The sequence below is a fragment of the Mycotypha africana genome (assembly GCF_025528875.1).
Source record: "Mycotypha africana strain NRRL 2978 chromosome Unknown BDF20scaffold_11, whole genome shotgun sequence".
Taxonomy (NCBI): Eukaryota; Fungi; Mucoromycota; class Mucoromycetes; order Mucorales; family Mycotyphaceae; genus Mycotypha; species Mycotypha africana.
In genome coordinates, this window is record NW_026515735.1 from 871,466 (window position 1) to 892,169 (window position 20,704).

At 38.7% G+C, this 20,704-nt stretch overlaps 6 protein-coding genes across 6 annotated transcripts; 3 read left to right on the forward strand and 3 right to left on the reverse strand.

Moving 5' to 3' along the window:
• Positions 1 to 37: 37 nt before the first annotated feature.
• Positions 38 to 3,170, reverse strand: BDF20DRAFT_893645 (uncharacterized protein). The gene is made up of 8 exons (XM_053082364.1): positions 2,912 to 3,170; positions 1,562 to 2,791; positions 1,273 to 1,474; positions 991 to 1,211; positions 772 to 918; positions 563 to 707; positions 313 to 492; positions 38 to 245 (listed from the first exon to the last, which is right to left on the reverse strand). The coding sequence occupies exons 1-7, from the start codon at positions 2,993 to 2,995 to the stop codon at positions 413 to 415; spliced, it is 2,109 nt and encodes a 702-aa protein (XP_052932420.1). The 5' UTR covers positions 2,996 to 3,170; the 3' UTR covers positions 38 to 245; positions 313 to 412.
• A 418-nt stretch (positions 3,171 to 3,588) lies between these two features.
• Positions 3,589 to 7,759, forward strand: BDF20DRAFT_916575 (RNA dependent RNA polymerase-domain-containing protein; the record flags this gene model as incomplete). The annotated part of the gene is made up of 6 exons (XM_053084475.1): positions 3,589 to 3,616; positions 3,693 to 3,837; positions 3,918 to 5,352; positions 5,454 to 6,361; positions 6,452 to 6,705; positions 6,780 to 7,759. 6 exons carry the CDS (start codon positions 3,589 to 3,591, stop codon positions 7,757 to 7,759), a joined length of 3,750 nt encoding a protein of 1,249 aa, XP_052932421.1.
• Positions 7,760 to 8,098: 339 nt separating this feature from the next.
• BDF20DRAFT_916576 (POT family-domain-containing protein) lies at positions 8,099 to 9,890 on the forward strand (the record flags this gene model as incomplete). Its single annotated transcript, XM_053084476.1, has 2 exons — positions 8,099 to 8,360; positions 8,446 to 9,890. 2 exons carry the CDS (start codon positions 8,099 to 8,101, stop codon positions 9,888 to 9,890), a joined length of 1,707 nt encoding a protein of 568 aa, XP_052932422.1.
• Positions 9,891 to 11,036: 1,146 nt separating this feature from the next.
• On the forward strand, positions 11,037 to 12,796 carry BDF20DRAFT_150367 (uncharacterized protein). Its single transcript, XM_053074801.1, has 2 exons — positions 11,037 to 11,189; positions 11,281 to 12,796. The coding sequence occupies exon 2, from the start codon at positions 11,533 to 11,535 to the stop codon at positions 12,628 to 12,630; it is 1,098 nt and encodes a 365-aa protein (XP_052932423.1). The 5' UTR covers positions 11,037 to 11,189; positions 11,281 to 11,532; the 3' UTR covers positions 12,631 to 12,796.
• Positions 12,797 to 12,813: 17 nt separating this feature from the next.
• BDF20DRAFT_893674 (catalase) lies at positions 12,814 to 14,969 on the reverse strand. Its single transcript, XM_053082365.1, has 7 exons — positions 14,792 to 14,969; positions 14,677 to 14,711; positions 14,507 to 14,578; positions 14,263 to 14,427; positions 14,133 to 14,198; positions 13,642 to 14,072; positions 12,814 to 13,562 (listed from the first exon to the last, which is right to left on the reverse strand). Exons 1-7 carry the CDS (start codon positions 14,875 to 14,877, stop codon positions 12,963 to 12,965), a joined length of 1,455 nt encoding a protein of 484 aa, XP_052932424.1. The 5' UTR covers positions 14,878 to 14,969; the 3' UTR covers positions 12,814 to 12,962.
• A 712-nt stretch (positions 14,970 to 15,681) lies between these two features.
• BDF20DRAFT_150322 (BRCA2, oligonucleotide/oligosaccharide-binding, domain 1-domain-containing protein) lies at positions 15,682 to 18,978 on the reverse strand. Its single transcript, XM_053074800.1, has 5 exons — positions 17,805 to 18,978; positions 17,646 to 17,724; positions 17,191 to 17,576; positions 16,227 to 17,126; positions 15,682 to 16,160 (listed from the first exon to the last, which is right to left on the reverse strand). Exons 1-5 carry the CDS (start codon positions 18,787 to 18,789, stop codon positions 15,811 to 15,813), a joined length of 2,700 nt encoding a protein of 899 aa, XP_052932425.1. The 5' UTR covers positions 18,790 to 18,978; the 3' UTR covers positions 15,682 to 15,810.
• Positions 18,979 to 20,704: the final 1,726 nt, after the last annotated feature.

Sequence of the window (20,704 nt, forward strand, 5' to 3'; positions counted from 1 at the left end):
CTGGTGCAAGACTCAATCCTATACAATGTTGTAAAATGCTTTATTGACGATACTGAATTGAAATTTGTGGGATTAAACAATTAAATAATGAATATGCTAAAGTGAAGAAGGAGATATTAAAGAATAATAAGTAGATACTGTATAGACGTAATAGAATGTTAATTAAACATTTTGTACAGGGAGTGGTTCATCCAGCACTGGCATTCATGATTCTTCTTGACACACAATAGGCCAAAGGTAGGTATCTACGAAGGACATAACAAAATGTAAGCATTGTTTTGAATAGCAAAGTAAATATTGCATGTTACTTACCAATGGTTTCAGGCGCAATTAGGTATTTAATAATTAATGGAGTCTCTCTTTCATAAATCTTTAAATACAGATAACGTTAGCTCTTATTGATCAAAGCATTTCAACGCATGATATTTACCGAGAAATAAGACTCAAAAGTACTCAGTTTCTCTTTCTCTGCCGGAAGGTCAGCAACAATAACTAAACATACATAGGTACAATTAGCGTTTTGCGAAGAGTGAATAAAGTTAAGGCATCGATGTATGCTTACCCAGATCAACTGCGGGGAGATATATATTTTCCTCTTGAAAGTTCAGATTCATATCTATCATAACTACTTGTACTGCTTTACTAATGTTGTAAGCTTCAGCTCTCTCGTGAGCATCCTGTAGATTATTTAATACAGAGCACTTCATCTATGAAGGCAAAATAATCAGACACTTTATCTGCAATAGCACACATATTTCACACACAAATTACCCTTCTTTGCTTCATCAATTCTTCTATCGCTTTTAAGGTATCATTATCGAAATATCCAATGGCAATTTTCGGTCTTCTGTACGTTTCGAAAGCATAATCAATGTAATTAAATATTGGTTTCCTTTTTGCTATGTTTGTCATTTTCAACTAAAAATCATGAGTACAAAGCATTAGTATGAATAAATAAATAGTTGTAGATTGGATACTTCATTCATTTACCAGATCATTTTCTTGAATGTATTTGTCCAATGTGTGCTCTTCTATTCGCAGTCGGCGCATATGTGCTTGTAATGTCTTCTTTTCTTCTGTATTATCCTCCAAAGTCAAAATAATTCGTTGTCGAACGACTTTTGGAAGTTCAGATTTCATGTCAATCAATTTTGGGCAATACCAAATTTTAGAATCTAGAATGAGCTGGAATTCATCTACATTGGACCTTCCTTTACAGAAAATGTATGAGTACGTAAAGTAGGAAAATACATACTGAAATTATACGCTTACCATTTAATGCCCAGCCAAATACTGTGCTTTTAGGATTGCAATAACGCTTCGTATACAAATCCAAATCGGGATACCATCTGCTATCAACAGCATTAATCAAAGAATACAGATCAATAGGAAGCATAAACGACGCTTGATCTGACAATAAAATGGCCCTTGGGTGCGATTGAAGTAATGTACAAAGGTTTTTTGCTTCGTTGATCTACAGTTTTTATAAACAAAACATTTTAACAAAGCGTTTGGCAACTTCACAACATGCTTCAGCTTTCCCTTTACTGCTGACTCTTACATCTTTATGCTTTAGATAATGACTTCCATCACAAATCATTAGATTAAACTTTTGTTCCATAATCTTTGATTTATTCTTGGATGCCTTTCGGTGACTAACAATGTAGAATTTGACGGGAAGGGAAGGCCTTATTCCTACTTCAAGCTCTCCACATTCTCTATTTTTGGCATGTGTACTCTCACTATTCTCAATCTCATTCTCTTCTTCTTCTTCTTCTTCTTCTTCTTCTTCTTCTTCTTCTTCTTCACTTTTCTCCTCATACGAAGAATCGCTACTATCTGATATGTGTCCTTTCTCCATTAATTCTCTCATTCTCTGTTTATAAGGTTGTCGTATCCTGTTCCTCGGTTTTTTCTGTGAAGAGGAGGAATGGGTCCGGGATGGACACTTTCTCTTTTTAGTTGTTTCGTTGTTCTTCGTTGCCGATAGATTATTTCGTTTCTTTTTCAAGCTTGGTAGTTGCGCTTTGAACAAAGCGGTCGTCACGTTATCTAAGATACAGACTTCCTCATCTTCAAGACCCAAAAATTTTTGTATTTCCTCTTTCCAAGTATTACACAACACTTCGTGGCAACTTAGGAAGACGGGCTTTCCGTCATTGTAGAGTTCGCTCAACGCTAATACTGGCTCCATCATCCCTACACCGTGCTCGTTTCCAAATAGAATACGTCCTCGTCTTTCAATGGCTAATCGTACTGCTTCCCTTTGGAAACCTGTCAGTCGGTTTCGTATAGGGTTTTCTATGAATTCAGTCCACTTCATTTCTATATCTCCCATACTATCGCCACCTGTAGCCAAGACTTCTGGTTCACACATCATGCCGTCTATCAAAGTATCAGGAAGTGGATCAATGTCAAGATGAATGTTGGGTATACTGGTAGGTAGCGCAGCTAAAGCTTTTTCATAGTTGTAGAGAGTGGCGGGAATTGTCCATAACTCTAGCTGGTCGTTCCACTCAATTTGGTCGATTCTTGCGATCACTGGATCGACGGTCAAATTCTTTTGAGCCTTGATGCCTATTCGTGATCCAGGCAGCAAACTGAAGGCAATTTTGACATGGCTTGGTGGCAGCACATTCTCGTGACCTTTCGTGTAGTCATGTGGAATAGAAGGGGGTCGTTTAAGCAAGTTGGCTAAAGGTGCAGCGGCAGCATAAGCTTCGACGGGGTGGCGAATGAAGTTGTAAGCTGAATCGTCCCACTTAAAGAACCTGCAGGTGCCTGTTGCGCACTACATGTATGGAAAAGAAAATTCAAATTCGTACGATGGGCATTGCGAAGGAAAGTAAAAGAGTACCACGCGTTGAATAGTTGACTTCCAATACAGATTCACTACTATCTATGCTGTTACCTTCCAATACCAGCGACCTCTGTTAGGGCCGGGCTTGTGTACTTCGAAACAGGTAGCTGGATATCCACAGCGGCAGTTGGGCATCGAAATACTTTTGTTTCTGCGTGTGCTTTGATCAACAGCAAGTCTCCAAAAGATAGGGACAGAAAAAAGTGGAAGCAAATTCTATTGCGGAGTGATTCAATTGCCCAAATTTCCAGTAAGTCAGTTCATCCGCCAATGCTCATTCCCTTTTGTGATAAAAGATTGAGAAAATACATTATTTTTATCACAAAAGAACTTAAAGTGCGAGCGCTCAGACTTTCTATAATACCTGCATAAATTAAGGGGTAAACAAAAAAAAGGGGTCCAACAGGACTATGAACTTACAAATTCATTGTTTGAATCCCTTTTGAAAAAGAAGCAAGTAGATGGCCCTACTGCCATTTTATGGCGTTCTGTTACAGTCTACTGGAAGAAAAAGTAAACTGACTCATATAACGTAAATCCGCATAGATTTACGTTATAGTTTACTAATCAAGCAACAACTTCTAATGGAGTGCTTTCATGCAGGAAAGGAGCGGTCTGTGTTTTGATGCAGACGGAGCAGCAAATTTTTTGATAGTGTCCTGAACTGCATATTGTCAACTGGATCAGCTTTTAGGATTAGCTTTAGATTACAAAATTGCCAAAAGTCAATGAAGTTCCTGCCATCTGAAAAACTAAGTAAGCCAGAAATTGAAATGCCAAAAGTAGTGTACACACGTGTGACAATTGTCTCATATTCTACGAACCCGATCAGCGGAGAACGTTCATGGCTATATTATTTTCAACTTGAATTCAGAGGTCGACCGTGATGCGCTACAGAAAGTCTTTGGTCAGTTCGGTAATCTTGTCGAGATCCAAATCCGAAAGGACGATGAAATTAAGGCTGCAGTCATATACAGGTCTGTCAGCTAGGCTTCTTCAAATGCAGGTTGCTGGGGGAAAACCTAACTTGTAGCTAACACTTTTTTGAATTTGACAGCTCACAACCCTCTGACCAACTATTTACTCAATCGATTTATATCCATGGTCGTCTTATTTCTGTTCGACCTTTGTCTATGGCCGAATACATTCGCGGTTGTAGTCAACCTGTTCATGCTGACAAGCTCTCTCTCGGTGGTTTAAACTCTCCACAAGTGTTTATTGAAGAATGGAGTACAGATCAATATGTACTCTTCGATCTCAATTTAAATGAAAACTATATGGATATCTTTTTCGCTCATATCGATGCCTATTATCGTGTTCGGATTGTGTATGATAATGAGTTAAAGAACTCGCTGATGTTACAGCGCTATCATAATATCACATCCTTAACTATCAGCGGTAAATATCCGGCCTACTTCTGGCGATCCAAAGTGCCTGTGCAGAGGATAGAAAATCTTAATCTTTACTATTTGTCAAAGTGGGAGAGGATAACAGAGATTCCGATGGATGATTTTTCCAGAGATATGATCCGACATAAGACGACAACGAATCCCAAATGGAAGAAAGAGCCTGTCACTCCAGACGGACAATTTCCTGAATACTTGATGAAACTTAACATGTGGACTGTGTACCGCTTAGAATTCCAAATACCCTTCAGCCATTCATCAAACCATCTCGGGGAACATTGTTTAACTCACGAGATGTTGGAACGAAAATTGAGCTTGGCTGCTGGAGTATCCATAGGGGGTGATCAACATCATGCTGAGATTCTTGTTCGACCCCCTAGCAAAACGCCTCAAGTGGACGCTCAAATTGCCTCTATCCCCTCTTTCAACGTGAGATACATGCTAGAACATGCTTTTAATTTGAAGATATTACGCGCATACAATGTGTCAACTGATTTCTTTGAAAAGATGCGCCAATTTCCCCCACAAGTCAGTTGTATGTTTTTATCCATTTTATCGGCGCCTCAACAACGTATTTACAATGTGGATGCGGCCATCGCGCAAGCGTATCGATTATGTAAAGCACAGATTGGTTTTCAGCAGCCTTTGCCGGATGGGTATGTGCTCCTCAGACGCGTGATTGTCACACCCACCTCTATTTATCCTTTACAGCCAACAGTGGAAAGAATGACACACTTACAACGTCAGTTTCAACAGCATGCTGATCGATTTCTAAAGGTTTACTTTACTGATGAAGATTTATGCCCATTGATTCCTTATGAAACCCATAACCATAACGAAGCCATGCCTACTGTAGAGTCTCGAAATAGCAAAATTTATGAGCGTATCTATACTGTATTAAGGAGAGGGCTGAGGATTGCCAATCGATTCTACGAATTTCTTGGCTCATCACTCACGGATACACAAAGTCATAGTTGCTGGTTTTTCGCACCCTTGGAAGAATGCAATCGAAATGATATATTACGTCAAATGGGTGATTTCTCCGAGATTCAAACAGTAGCAAAATATGTCAGTTGTACAGGGCAGGTAAGACGGATACCCTCAAAAGGCTATTTATTCTTCTTAAGAACGAAATCATTCATGCTTGTGCTACTTTTTTTTTTTTTTTATTTCCGTGGATGGAATAGAGTCATCAGCCTGCACTACTCAATCTGGTCATTGATTTGAGTGAGATAGAAGAAATTGACGATTTTATTCGAAACGACTGTAATTTTAGCAAAGAATGCGGGAAAATGTCACCTGAGATTGCTCGTGAAATCAGTAAACGTCTCGATATGAATTGTACACCCAGTGTTGTAAAGTTCAATCTTTGTGGCGCAAAAGGCATTCTGATGCTCTCCAATTATTTAAAAAAACGTAAAATACAGCTTAGAAGTAGTCAGATACAATTTAAAAGTGAGGATACGACTTTGGAAGTGATCAAGGTTTCGAAGCCGAACAAGCTTTTTCTAAATAACAGATTTATTACCATTTTGTCTTCTATGGGCATCAGAAACTACGTTTTCGATGACCTTTTGGATGAAGGAATGGCCTTTGTTGAAAAGCATATGAACGTTGAAGGCAAAGATCATTTGAATTTGATGATAGAACACTACTCGAATGGTGGTTTTCATTCCTTTGAACAAATTATTAAAGAAGGGGATTTTACAGCACGGTGCGATCCTTTTATCACGAATCTAGTCCGTTCATTTCAAAACCAATTATTGAAAGGCTGGAAAGAAGACACGAGACTGTATGTTCACAAAGGTGTACGAGTATTTGCTATTATGGATGAAACCAACACGCTGGCGAAAGGAGAGGTATTCTTACAAATTACGAGAAACCGATATGGCACAGTACTTTCACGTCACGTAATACAAGGTCCATGTGTGGTATTTAGGGAGAATTCTTGCTTTCCTTCAGATGTAAGAGTAGTTCATGCTGTGGATTACAAAGAGCTACGACATTATGTAAATGTTTTGGTGTATTCAGTATACGATTTATGTGACCTACCGTCCATTTGTTCAAATGATGCTCCAGATGACGATAACTTCAAGTAAGTCGTTTGGAATGTGTATTGCTATTGCGGGTAATGTATGTATATACTAAGGAACCCCCCCCCATCTTTCTTATGGGTTATACATAGTATTATTTGGGATAAACGTTTGATTCCTCCTAAAGTCCATCTAACAGATCACAGAAACTATACAACGGTAGTATCTCCTAAAAGTCTGAAAAAGATTTCATTCACGGAAGCTGCCAAGTTCTTTACAACATACATATCAAAAGATGTATCACCCATTTTGAAAGAAGCCTATATAGCGCTCGCAGATTGGCATAAAGAAGGCATATTCAACGGTGCATGTATACATTTATCACAGCAAATCAATCGTGCTTTAGGTAAAGAAATGGATTGTTGAAAAATAGGTTTTTGAATGCGTGCTAATACACTACATACACTCGCCCCCTTTTAGATTTTGTCAAAACAGGTGTTTATGCTAGCTTAAGCGATGAGTCTCGTCAATTTCTATACCCCGACTTTATGAAGCAAAGTGACTTGAATTCCTATACTTCTGATAAACCCGTCGGCCGCATATACCGAAAGGTGAAGGAGTATCAGTATCAAAGTCTTGCTTCAGGACAATGCGTTTATGATCCGCGTCTCTACGTTGATGATATGTACAGATACATCAAAGATGCTCGCAAAACCAAAGCAAAATATGACCATAGTCTTCGGTTATTACTAGCTCAGTTTTCTGTTGAGACAGAAATTGAATTCATAACGGGCCATATCATCCTTTGGCCAAAGTATCTACCTGAGAATGAAAAGGACGTGTATTGTACAAGAATCCGATCTGCCTTTCTTAACTTTCGAAAATACTGGAAAGACGTTTTTGAATCTGAACTCAACTTGACCTATGACAAAAAATTAGAAAACCAACGCGAAGCTAAAGCAGCAGCGTGGTATTACGTTACTTACCATCCATCAGAATATACCAAGACAACAACAGCCATATACCCGTCTTCTGCAAGCCATTATCTAAGCTTTCCCTGGGTTGTAGATAAAGAAATAGCACATATTGCAATGAAAAACTCAAAGAGACCTATCTTGCCAGAGCATTCACGACCCATACCACCAGAGAAGATCGAGCAGCATATTGACTCTGTTGCCCTTGTGCTCGACGATGACGAGGATGAGGATTCCTCTTCTGAGGAAGAAGAAGAAGAAGAAGAAGAGGACGAGGAAGGAAATGAAGGCCTGAAGCAACGATTTGAAGCTAATAATAGCAAACAAGCATGCTCCTCCTCTCCATCCTTATTTATCACTCGTCAAGAGAGCATAGATTCTGATAGCAGTAGTCATCCTAGTAGTTCTCCAAGTGAAGATGACATAGATGACGAGCCTGCTATTGTCAATATCAAATTAGCTGATCTTAGCTTTTCAGATTTGTGAATAAAAAAAAAAAGAAATCTCGTTTTTTTCCACGATCCAATGTTTCACCTTGCAAATGGGGAAAAAAGAATAAACAGAAAGCTGGATCCGAAGAAAAAAAAGGATTCCACGGATTTCCTTTTATAGTTGAACAATCGAATCAGGAACATTCCTGCTGGAAAAGGGTGTGCTTGCTTTGTATCACTGGTATTGATTCACATATTTCGCGGTTTTTTTTTTTTTTTTTTTTTTTTTTTTTTTGTTCGCATTTAAACCGCTGCACGACAGTTCTTTTCTTTCTATTCTTTGATCTATTTTTTTTGAATTTTCACTGCTACAACAGACTATTAATTGATGTCCATGTCAATCCAAGGCAAGGAAGATTTGAAAAATGACTATTCTCTTAAAGAAACAGAGCATCAAACTGGCATAGAGTTAAATGAATATGGTGAAGGGTTTGTGGAACCTACAGAAGACGATTGGAAAAATCTGAGAGAAGTCGCGGATGATATACCCAAGGCAGCTTATTTGGTCATATTGTTGGAGTTCTGTGAGCGATTCACATATTATGGCCTAACAGGACCCTTCCAAAACTACATCCAGCATCCCAATCCACCAAGCTGTACGTTGCAAAGGAGAAGCATGATATATTACTGCGCTAGATAGACTCACCGTCTTTTTTTTTTTTTTTTTGTCTTGTTGTGTAGATCCCGCTGAGACTCCAGGCGCTATGGGTAAAGGTCAACAAACGGCTACCGCACTGACTACCTTCTTTCAATTTTGGTGCTATGTAACGCCTATCATTGGTGCGATCATTGCTGATCAATACTGGGGCAAATACAAGACTATTCTCGTTTTCTCTGGTGTCTACCTACTAGGGCTTCTCATTCTTACATTGACAGCCATACCAGCTGCCATTACGTCTGGGGCTACCTTCCCTGGGTTTATTGTCGCCATTATTATCATTGGTCTAGCTACGGGTGGTATCAAATCCAATGTCTCTCCTCTCGTCGCTGAACAATATAAGAATTCCAAGCCTTATATCAAAACAATTCAAAAAGGTGGATCACAACAGCAAGTCATTGTATCTCCTCAAGCAACCTATCAGAAACTTTTCAACTATTTTTACTGGGGTATCAATTGTGGCTCACTGGCTGCCATCACAACAGTTATATTGGAAAAAAATGTTGGTTTCTGGGCTGCCTATCTTTTGCCTACCATCGTTTTCATACCCGGTATTCTCATTGTTCTGGCAGGAAAGAATCTCTATGTGATTAACCCACCTCGTGGATCTATCTTCATTGAAGCTAGCAAAGTCATTCGTTTATCTTTTAAATATGGTTTAGAAGGTTGTAAACCCTCCAATTTACGCATGGATCATCCAGAAGCAATTGACAAGGTCACATGGGATGACGTTTTTATTGACGAACTTCGCCGTACGATCAAGGCTTGCAAAGTATTCTGTTGGTATCCCATCTACTGGTTGTGCTACTCTCAAATGACGAACAATTTGGTCTCTATGGCTGCCACGATGCAAACAGGAAATGTTCCTAACGATATCATGCAGAATATCAATCCTCTCACTCTCGTTCTCGTTATTCCTATCGCGAATTCATTCTTCTACCCTGGTCTTCGTAGAATCGGCATCACTTTCGGTCCTATGAAGCGAATTGCTGTCGGCTTCTTCTTTGCAGCTATAGCCATGGCTTACTCTGCTGGTATACAGGCTCTTGTCTATAGCAAACCGCCCTATTATGATCACCCTACTGGCAACAAAAATGATATCTCAGCCGGCTACATTGTACCTGCCTATATCTTTATCGCTATTTCAGAAATCTTTGCCTCCATCACAGGTCTTGAATATGCCTATCGTAAAGCTCCTGAAAAGATGAAATCGTTGATCATGGCTGCCTTTTTACTGACCAATTGTTTTGGCTCTATACTTGGATTTGCTCTTGTTACTGTTGCGGTGGATCCTAAACTTATGTGGATGTACGCCGGTATTGCCATCGCCATGGGTATCTGTGCTCCCTTATTCTATTTCTGTCACGGTAAGAATGATAAATCTGATGTAGCTGAGGATGCTATTGGTACCAGAGACGACGCTGAGGTGGTTGCTGAATATGAAGTTGAAAACAAGCCCGCAGTTTAAAACCATGGTTCATCATTTCATTTCCCCCATATTCACACTTGCTTTTTATAAGTTACTTTGTTGTATCTATTATTTATCATCGTAATACAATCTGTTCGTTATACCTGTTAGAGTAGTAGTAATAAGATAATCTCTAAACAACAAGTATTATTCATGTAATAAAATCATCTATTTCTCTGACAATGGTTGGAGTAGACTTTAGGTTTTTCTTTTTTTCTTCTTAAGCTTCTAGAATTCGCCTTGAGAGCGATGGAAAAACGGGGAGGCATTTTAATAACATTGATAAGAGTACATTTAAGTGTGGCCAAACTTAGTAGAAAACGCTTCTGTTGAGAAACATCTCCGCATAGTATGACTTTCCTTTTAACCGTAAAATACTTGACAGCTAATGTTGCTGTCATTATCCTTTTTCTGCTGAGAGTTAGGAAACGGGGGCGCACCTAACGACTGCGGACATTGCCACAAGTGGGGTAACTAGGGCTGTTTATAGCTGCTCTATTACTATTCAACTGGGCCGTTCCTACTGAATGTATGCTTAGCATGTTCTCTTCACAAGCGAATAGTATTCCCACTGGTTTATTACCTTTTGCGTGGATTTCGTATTCACCGATGAAATGAGGTGTTTGAATCAGGGACATGCGATATTTTTTTACAATGATAATGGGGATATACATGAGAATAATATCGTTCTGCTGGTCTACCCATTTTCAAATCTAATGTTCTGTAAATCAATTTTTAAGTGTCCATCCCCGTTCATATACTGTTTGCTATTGACCCTTCTTTTGTTAGCTATTTTCAGAGCACTGAACAGGAAGTACTTTTGATAGGGTAGAAGAAATTGAATCTACTTCAATCATTGTAAACACTTTGCAGACAGCATTTTTAAAGATCTCTAAGCTGGGAATATTTTGAAGAACAATGTACTCTGCAGACTCTTAGAAATTGAGAATACTGCAGAAACATACTTTCATGTCTATGGAATGTTGATTCTTCTATTTCGTTTGTTTCCTCAAATGTAGGTCTAGTAAAAGCTATCAGGTGCAATGTATTTGGTCAACATAGTGCTGCAGCTTTATAAAACACATACTATGAGTGTTTTCATAAGAAATCAAATATGACGGCTTTTATAAAATCACAATAACTACCGGTGATTATCGGTACTATCAGCATCAATACAATCACAGAAAACTTGTTACAGTGAACAAGCACGTTGAATAAAAAGCCTAACGTAGTCGTACACACTTGGTTTTCAATTAGCCTTTTAGATTTTTATGATTTCTCTAAATCTATTAACTAATGGTAAATATCTACTCTGTGGGGCTTTTCTAATTTTAAATCACTTTTACAGGCTAATCTCTATCTGATATTTAATGAACCTTCTCTGAACCAGACATAACAGAAATAAATGTTTTAATCAACAGATTGCCCTGTTAGTCATCGGACAATCATCGGTCACACAAAGGCAGGCACCAACAAATGAGCGGCGTGCTATTTATTTACGTTGGTTACTGCCACCGATGTGTTTAGTAAGCAAAATCCAATGTTAAATGACAGTAACTAACTCTGTTGCGACATTGAGAGTTTTGTTCTTTTTATTGTTATTTGGAAGAAACTTTTACAGTGTTCAATACAGCATAAGGCAATGAAAGCATTCAGTCCAATCCAAGTGGGTCATCATCAACTACAACACCGAATTGTTCTTGCTCCACTCACAAGATTTAGAGCTACACTGGAAGCTGTTCCAAGTGAATTAATGGTAGAATATTATGCTCAACGAAGTACGCTGGGTGGCCTTTTAATCACAGAAGCGACTTTTATTGATGAGCTTGCGGGCAATTATAAACAAGCTCCAGGAATTTATACCCAGGAGCAGATGGAAGGCTGGAAAAAAGTAACGGATGCTGTCCATAAGAAGGGCGGCGTCATTTTTTTACAATTATGGCACTTGGGTCGTGTTGGCAGCTCCAGTCTTAACCCTGCTAAAGAGCCAGTTGTGTCGGCTTCCTCTATACCCATTCCCGGTAATAATCCCAATGGAAGGCCCTATGAAACACCTCGTGCCTTGGAAACAGATGAGGTGAAAGAACTCGTAAAAAGGTACAAAAGGGCAGCTATCAACGCCATGAAGGCTGGATTTGATGGTGTAGAGATTCATAATGCAAACGGCTATCTATTGGATCAATTTGTCAACTCGCATTCGAACAAGAGAACAGACGAGTATGGTGGAAGTATTCCTAACCGATGCCGTTTATCATTGGAAGTCGTTGATGCTATTGTTGAAGCTATCGGCGAGCAAAGGACTGCTATACGCTTTTCTCCCAACGGCGGTATTCATGGGATGAAAGACGATACTCCTGTAGAGACATGGAGCTATCTCACCTCGCAATTACAGCAAAAACATCCTCAATTAGCCTACCTACATTTCATCGAGGCTCGTTCGGATTTCCGTCAAGATGATAAAGTCAATACAGTTGACACTTTAGACCCTTATCGTAAGTTGTGGAAAGGGCCCTTTATCACTGCCGGAGGGTTCTCAACAGCTAGCGAGCATGCTGTCCAATTGGCAGAGAAGACCGGTAACTTGATTGCTTTTGGTCGCTCATTCATCGCTAACCCTGATTTGCCTGAAAGATTACGCAGCAAGTACGATTTTAACAAGTACAACAGACAAACGTTTTACACCCATGATGCGGTGGGTTATACAGATTATCCATTCTATAACACTATCAGCCATTTGTAGCATTTGACTTTTTCTTTATCTCTCACTCTATCTATATTACTCCCCTTCGGTTGAACAATGCAACTACGTTAAGCACTTCGATGTTACTCTCTTGTCTGTGAGAATGCTTACTATTAATCGAGTTTTTACCGCAGCGGAAATGTCGAACGGTACTCTTTTGTTGACCCAAGCAAATCAACAATTATATAAAGTGACAAAATTTTTTCTTCTAAAAAAAATCCAAACCGCATGAAGAGTACTGAAACTTTATTTATGATTTGTAACAAAAGGGAATAATGCTTTTCTTTTCTTTCATAGATGAATAAATATATGGAATAAATAATAATTCAAATTTAAGCTTTAGAGCTGAGAGTCAAGATTGTTTCTTCAATACGTTGACCGTATTCGGGATCAGCACGCTTGAAGTGCGCAATTTGGCGTTCTTGAATGTGTTTCTTGGCGTTCTTCAAATGACCAGCAATGTTGTTGACCAAGTCAGTCTTCTCTTGAGGAGAGAGGAGACGGTATAAATCACCAGCTTGAACAAAGTCAACATCAGTCAAATTGTAGCTGTGGCGACCAGTGAAACCTTGAACTTCTTCAGCGGTGAAGGTTGTGGCAGCAATGTTGTTTTGGTAAGGTCCACCAAAGGAGTTAGGTTCATAGTTGGGTGCAGAGCCACCGTTACCGAGAACAGCCATGGCACCGTCACGTTGATGGTTGGCAACGCGAGATTGGGGTTGATTGATAGGAATCTGAGCATAGTTAGCACCAAGACGGTGACGGTGGGTATCAGGGTAAGAGAAGAGACGGCCTTGCAACATACGATCGGGTGAAACATCAATACCGGGTACAATGTGGGAAGGAGAGAAAGCAGCTTGTTCTGTTTCGGCAAAGTAGTTTTCAGGGTTGCGGTTCAAGGTCATCTTACCAACAGGGATGAGAGGATAGTCCTGAAATAATTTGGGAAGAAAAAAATGTCAGTTGCTATCAGTGGATAAGCACAAAATTCTGATAGGTCGTGTCTCTTACCTTGTGAGGCCAGACTTTGGTGACGTCGAAGGGGTTGAAGCGGTAGTTCTTGGCATCTTGGGGATCCATAACTTGGACAAAGACGGACCAAGAAGGATAATCACCACGTTCAATGGCATTGAAAAGATCGCGAGTGGCGTAATCAGGATCAGAACCAGCAAGTTCTTGAGCCTTTTGAGCACTCAAGTTCTTAATACCTTGGTCAGTCTTGAAGTGCCACTTGACATATTTGAAGTTACCCTTATCATCAACCAACTTCAAAGTGTGGGAGGAGTAACCATTGAGGTGACGATAACCATCAGGAGTACCACGGTTGGAAAAGAGAATGCTGACTTGGTGAATAGATTCAGGAACAAGGGACAAGAAATCCCAGAAAGCATCGGGGTCAGCACAGTTGGTTTGAGGGTTTCTCTTTTGAGTATGGATGAAGTCTATGAACCGAATCAGTACACATAGTCTACTGCAAACTACGCAACATATGTATTACTTACCAGGGAACTTTGAAGGGTCACGAATGAAGAAAACGGGAGTGTTGTTACCAACCATATCCCAGTTACCTATAGAACAATTAAGTTTTTTAGCATAGGCTATAATATGCTATTTGTTAACGCTGGACAGTACCTTCTTCAGTGTAGAACTTGACAGCAAAACCACGAGGATCACGAGCAGTATCGGCACTACCCTTTTCGCCACCGACAGTAGAGAAACGAAGGAAGACAGGAGTCTTCTTACCGATGTGGCTCAAGAACTTGGCCTTGGTGAGATGGGTGATGTCATGAGTGACCTCTGTAGCGATGAAAGAACCGATAGATAAATAAGTATGTCTATTTCCATGATTATCTCTTAGATCCAATTAGTTACTTACCAAAAACACCATGGGCGCCTGCACCTTTGGCGTGTACGACTCTTTCGGGGATACGTTCTCTGTCGAAGTGAGCTAAAAAAGGGAAATTAAGTAATGTCAGCAATTGAATAATAAAGTTAATGCGTGGGACAAATCCCTTCGCAATAGCACTCTCTGTAGAATATACGTACCGAGCTTATCAATTAAATGGAAATCTTGAAGAAGGCTGTTCCCAATTCAATCAACAGTCAAATTAGAATTATAATTGAAAGATGGACATTGTATAAATTACTCCAGTATACTTACACAGGTCCCCATTGACCAGCAGTTTGAGAGGTTTGGTTGTTTTCAACTGGATTGCCGTTGGATGTAGTCAAGACGTTCTTAGACATTTTGATATTCAGTAGAGGAGGGGGTTAGAAGTAGTTGGTAAAGAAGTGCTTTTAACAGAGGAAAGAGAAAGAAGAAGAAGAAAAAAACCAGGTAAATCCAGAAATAAAAAGGGATCAAAAAAGATTCTATTTTTTATAGTTAGACTTCTTTAGCTTTCACTTTTTGGAGCGTTCATGTTGGTTATCACGCGGTCTGTGAATAGCTTTGCCATGGTGTCCAATGAAATCGCAAATATACTCTCCAAAAAAAATGGTTACAAAAAAGTTGATTTCCTGGATGTGCCAATAAGCGTAGGCTTAATCAGCAAAGGTAGTGTAACATCGTAATTTATCCTACTTCTTCGCACGAAGCTATTGATGGCATAATCAAAAATAGATTATTGGGATACATTTCTTCATGCGATATATTCCTTGAATGAGCTCACAAAAGCCCTAAGAATACACATATTGCTTCGCTTAGAAAATAATATTAAAGCAGTCCAAACCGGATTACATGTCAATCATGTCGAAGAAAAATAAAGATATCTGCAAGTTTGTTAATGTTAGTGTGACCATTCCTTATATCACTTCTTAAAAATTGCCAGATTTAAAAAGAAAAAAATAAACAATTCCCTGCACTTTAGTTACTGTCTGTGTCTATGTATTCCTTACTTTCTTCATAAAGGGAACTGGTCAAATGTATTACTATATTCATGCTGATTCAGAGAAATCGCCGTTGAAAAGTCAAACGTGGTAAGAAAGAACGGAGAAAAGCTTTTCCCAACACTAGTGGCAAAGGATCTTTGATGCAACACCTTCAGTGAGAAACATATTGGTTCAATTGAGTCAATTTAGTAATGACAGAGGTATTATCTTTATTACGATAGATTGTTGAAACGTAAACTGATTATGAAAGGGTATCGAGAATGTTATAGGATTTTTATCATAGTATTACTAGACTAATTCGCCAATTCGAGCAGTAACAGCTTTGAGTTCATTAGGTTTACTGTTTTTCCATTTTTTCAAGCTTGCAATACCTTTTTTGATATAATCACTGGCGGATGACAATTTACTCAAGATTTCCGTATCGTCAGTTGCCCTCAGATTCGCAATCTCAAATTTGTTGTCATAAGCTTCATAACGAACGTTAATCAATGCTATTATCTGTCCATTAATATCTGTGAGCGATTTTTCAGGGAAATAAAGACTGACATGACAAATGCCTTGACTTTCGTCTGTCACAAATGCATTTTGATGCCACAATTTTCGCCCATGTATTGTTTCCAGCTCAGGGGAACTCGCATCTACAAAAAAGTAGCAAAGTTAAGGCGTCAAAAAGCAGCTGAAACTATTTCCATCGAGATACTCACGTAAAACAAGCACAACTAAATCAAAAGCGGAATAACGGTCTTGTCTCTGCATATTTAGACAGCATGTCAAATACCTTGGTTTATATGCATTTGGCTGATTGACAGCAGACACACGCTCCCAACGTGTTATTGGCAGGGTTTTAAGGTCCAATCCTGAGTACTTCATGTTTTTGGAGTTTGGTTGGACAAAGTAGATCCTATATCTGTTGCCTTCAGCAATATCAAGATGTTGTAGCTCATTTGCCCCATATATTGATAAGGTAGCCAATTGCTGATCCGGTGAAGATTTACTGTCACATATTCTAACCTTGAAAGATCCAGTAACACGTCTCTCCTCAAGCTTCTGCGGTTCACTTACACTACGATCAAGATTTGGCAAACTAATATCTCTTTTGCCAGCTGTAAAATATGGGAAGGCGACACTACTGTTGTTTCTGTAAAAATGGCGTTCATTCATTTCATTTTGGATGTCCTCTTCTTCCTTGGCAGTGCGTGTGATGCATATTTCATTCGGAAGCCATTCAGTGTAAAGTAAAGGAAATTTGCGGCATATAACCACATCCACAACTGCTACTAATCCGCCATCGTCGAATATGGATGAAATCGAGCGCACAATTGGTTTCCGCTTCTGGTAGCCCAACTTTGCATCAAATTTGGCAGGCAAACAACTGTTTGCTGTAATCATCAAGCGTGTTTCATCATCCTTGATAACAAGCGGTGATTGAGCTTTTTTGCTGCCAACAATTTGAGCACCATGTATAGCGAGTTTATGCCCAATTTTCAATTTCTTTTTCAGTATAGCTCTTTCCATTCTCCTATCAATACATGCAGGGACTTCATACCACCCATCAGATACTCTGAGGAAATATTCAGTCGACAAATTCTCGTAATTTTTGGTTGCTAGACAGAGATACTTAGTAACAAGAAAAACTCTCGGATACTTCAATTTTATGTCTTGACTTACATGGTCTGAAAGACGATTTTCTATTTCGCTTACAAATATCTGTAATACACAATATCATATACTTGTCTGCAGCATCATCATATTCGAAGATTTTTTTCAGCACTGAACGTTGACCCATATTGACCTCACGCTCGTATCTATACAATAATTGATCTAATACATATTGTGATGTCCAACGTTCTAACAATTTGTCCGGGTAGCTTCGTATAAGACAAGCATTTTTCCAAACAATCATTCCAAAATGGTTTTCCATCCATGCCGACGAAATTCGATCAGACAAGACTCCGGCTTTGATCATCTCAGCAGCAGCTTCTTCCACACCCCAAAATCCATTATATTTGTACTTTTTAGCGGCCTGAAGTGTCATATCAATGATGCAGCCAGGACTGTAAAGCATAGAGCAAATAGAATTAAACATTGGCACATCGTCATAATGAAACTTGAATTGAACTTACACATTTTTCGCAAGTAACTGCTCACGGGTATATAGCAGCGGCTTTCCTAGATGTGCAATAGTATATCTATTATTGGGTACTAATCAAATACGATAACTTTTAGTTTCAATATTTTGGATTATTTTAGCTATTATTATTTAATCAATTTTAAACGCTTACTTGTTAAATCAAAAACTTGTGATCCTTTTGCCCGGTGAGCACTTTTATTTTGTAAAGCAGCTTTGGTACGTTCTTTTGCGACTACCGGCGATTTGAATGCTTTTTGTTTGGGAATCGAGGAGAATGTGCGAGAAGGTATTGTAGAGGAAATAATGCTTGATTTTGCCTGTTTGAGGGGTGTTCGAAATGCAGAGACTTTCTTCAAATCGATGACGAGTGTTGGTGGAGTGAATGAATTAGAATGGACTAAAGCGGAAGTATCGGTTTTGTCTTTTTTATCGCTTGTTAAGACTTCGTTGTTAACAATAACTGGATCATTGTCTAATAAAGATATCGCCCGTCGTTTAGCTGCTGCTGATACCTCCCAATTACGGTTACTCTTGCCAAGCTTAAACCCCCCATATTTCGCTAGGAAATTTGTGGATTCCATGTTACTATCTTCCAACGAATCGGTTGCAGGGCGTTTATTATTTCGCTCTGAGGAAGTTTGCTGACTGTTTTCTGGTGATTCTTTGGAGAATGATATTGTTCGTTTGAGATTACTGTTTGGTTGGATTTCTTCCTGTTCCCCAGTATTCTTCATACTAACAGAAAACGATTTACTTGCTTTCAGATCTTCTGACTTTTTGAACTCTTCTAAAGCCCTTCTTTGAGCTTCCCTCAAAATTGATTTGCCGGATGCCGTTTTAAATGATACCATTGTCGGTTGCGCTGGCGGCGGTTCTGAATGCTTTATTGACTTGGTTTCAATGCTGAATGGTGCCTCTTCGTTCTCATCATTTAATCGCTTGCTGAACGCTTTTTCGGTCTTTTCCTTCGTTGACGTTTGTTGCTGGAGGGGATCACCCTCTTGGAATGTGTCATCAAAGGTTTTAAAAAGTTGTTGTTTATCTTCTAAAGTTACTGTTATAGGCTGTTCATTTGTACAATTTTCCAAAACCATGCGTTGTTTTTTTGTACCTGTAGGAAAAGCAGTAACCTTCATTTTGAAAGGAATTTCGAGCAAGCGGTCAAGGAAACCCTCAAAAATATCCGATGACTCATCGTTACTTGCAAGTGGATCAGTTGTTAAATCGTCAGCTGTCAAAAAGTTGTTATCTTTGTCCTTTTTTGAAACGAGACAAAGTTTTGATGTGCTTAATTAAGCCATTATCTAATTCTGTAAATTCTTTTAATTACTCTTACTTCGGTTTTCAGTAAATGCTCACTTTCTAATTGCTGTAGATTTTCGAATAGTTTATCCTGAAAGCTCGGTGTCAAATCATCCCAGTCGTCGTCAAAATCATCTTGTTCTAAGTATGACATTAGCGAGAGTAAAGGATAAGGAGAGAATTGCTGTATTCGAAGTCAGTCCCTATATGCTTTATTTAAGAACGAGTGACTGCCTAGAAAATGGATCATACAACTTACTGATAAAATATGCACACTACAGTATTTCCAAGGCTGACGTTATGAACTGGATCCAGTTTCGATGGTTTTGTTATTCTATCAAGCATCGATATCTGTAATGGATCAACCAGACAAATCTATTAGGCCAATGTACAAATGTAAAGGACTTGTATGGCAGGGCTTATTACACGACTTTGCGTCTCAAAAGACAGTAACAGCTGTCGTGCGACGAAATATGGTTATATACAAATTAATAAGCTTATGCATCAATGTTATTATAAAAAGATCGTTACGAAATAAAGAAGAAATCAATCTCTCAATTGAAAAATCAACTTTCAAATAAATAAATAAAGAAGATCCCTCACAGATAAAAGCTAGCTCGCTAGGCATTACGCAACGAATATGTTGAAAAGCAAAACAAAATAAAATAAATTTAAGTAATATCGAGATAGTACAGGAAACGCAACATCAGATACCATCGTAGTCAGTTAAACCACCATCATGTTTGTGAATATGGAGTTTAATAGAATATTATCATCACTTGCTTGCTTTGAAAACACAGCATTCCCTCTACTGAAGAGATGCGCGTTACAAAACTTTATAAACTATTTCCTAATTTGTGAAACGGAGTGTGAAGGATTGTCAGCCCAATCAATAGAATTAGAGCACGTGAGGTCCGGCTCGGTGCTCGATAGAATGAATGTGCGGAAGTAGAATAGTTTAAATAGATAGATGAGAAATATACCTTTAATAAAGGAGCTTTCTTTCATATAACAATCTTATATCTAAGTTAAGAAACAGTACAACAAAATCTATACTGGAAAACCAACCATAGTTATTTCACGGACTACTACTCCTAACGTGTCATTTGTGATAAGCTTAAATATGAATGACGTAGCAGTAGTAATTGAAAGTCCGTCAAGTTATCTGTTGAGTCGGAAGTGCAAGTACGGGTCGATCATGTGTGTACCCGGAGATTATATTCATTGGAATTTATTCTAAATAATTATTTAAAGGAACTATGTTGTATCCAAGATACAACTATACGTCTTAAACTACAGAACGACTTCAGTACCTGCTTGTTGTATCCAACAGCATATTACTCTTGGATTATTACATAATACTGAAATAAGAGATTGCGGATCTTTATGAAGGTTAGAATAACCGTGAGTGATAGATTTGTTAGAACTGTTGTATTTGCTTATTTAAAAAATTGATAACAGTTGTAAGTCGATGACTATGAACTTAGGTGTCTTTATTATTCTTCAGATGAAGTAGAAGGATTATTTACTTTGTGAGGTTTAATGGGAATTATATTATTTGAGGACGCGTATGCTAGTCACTAATTTCAGGTTCAGATGCTTATTGGGTGATTATTATACTTAGGCCTATATCTTGTTCTATGTTGTACATAACCTATATTAGATGCAATATAGATAGACCGTGGTAGAATGTATTCTCTACCTGGTTGTACGTACTCGAGTATTGTAGTTATTATCTCACCAAACACG

What these genes read in the sequence shown, in the direction of transcription:
- BDF20DRAFT_150367 (XM_053074801.1), top strand. Translation starts at nt 11,533, where the DNA reads ATGAAAGCATTCAGTCCAATCCAAGTGGGTCATCATCAACTACAACAC.
- BDF20DRAFT_893645 (XM_053082364.1), bottom strand. Translation starts at nt 2,995, where the DNA reads ATGCCCAACTGCCGCTGTGGATATCCAGCTACCTGTTTCGAAGTACAC. An exon ending in ATTATCTAAAGCATAAAGAT is followed by an intron (nt 1,475 to 1,561) that starts GTAAGAGTCAGC and finishes TAAAAACTGTAG; the next exon opens with ATCAACGAAGCAAAAAACCT. An exon ending in TCTCCCCGCAGTTGATCTGG is followed by an intron (nt 493 to 562) that starts GTAAGCATACAT and finishes ATGTATGTTTAG; the next exon opens with TTATTGTTGCTGACCTTCCG.
- BDF20DRAFT_893674 (XM_053082365.1), bottom strand. Translation starts at nt 14,877, where the DNA reads ATGTCTAAGAACGTCTTGACTACATCCAACGGCAATCCAGTTGAAAAC. An exon ending in CCATTTAATTGATAAGCTCG is followed by an intron (nt 14,579 to 14,676) that starts GTACGTATATTC and finishes TCCCTTTTTTAG; the next exon opens with CTCACTTCGACAGAGAACGT. An exon ending in AGGCGCCCATGGTGTTTTTG is followed by an intron (nt 14,428 to 14,506) that starts GTAAGTAACTAA and finishes TCATCGCTACAG; the next exon opens with AGGTCACTCATGACATCACC.
- BDF20DRAFT_150322 (XM_053074800.1), bottom strand. Translation starts at nt 18,789, where the DNA reads ATGAAGGTTACTGCTTTTCCTACAGGTACAAAAAAACAACGCATGGTT. An exon ending in CAGTTACTTGCGAAAAATGT is followed by an intron (nt 17,577 to 17,645) that starts GTAAGTTCAATT and finishes TATGCTTTACAG; the next exon opens with TCCTGGCTGCATCATTGATA. An exon ending in AAAATCGTCTTTCAGACCAT is followed by an intron (nt 17,127 to 17,190) that starts GTAAGTCAAGAC and finishes ATCTCTGTCTAG; the next exon opens with CAACCAAAAATTACGAGAAT.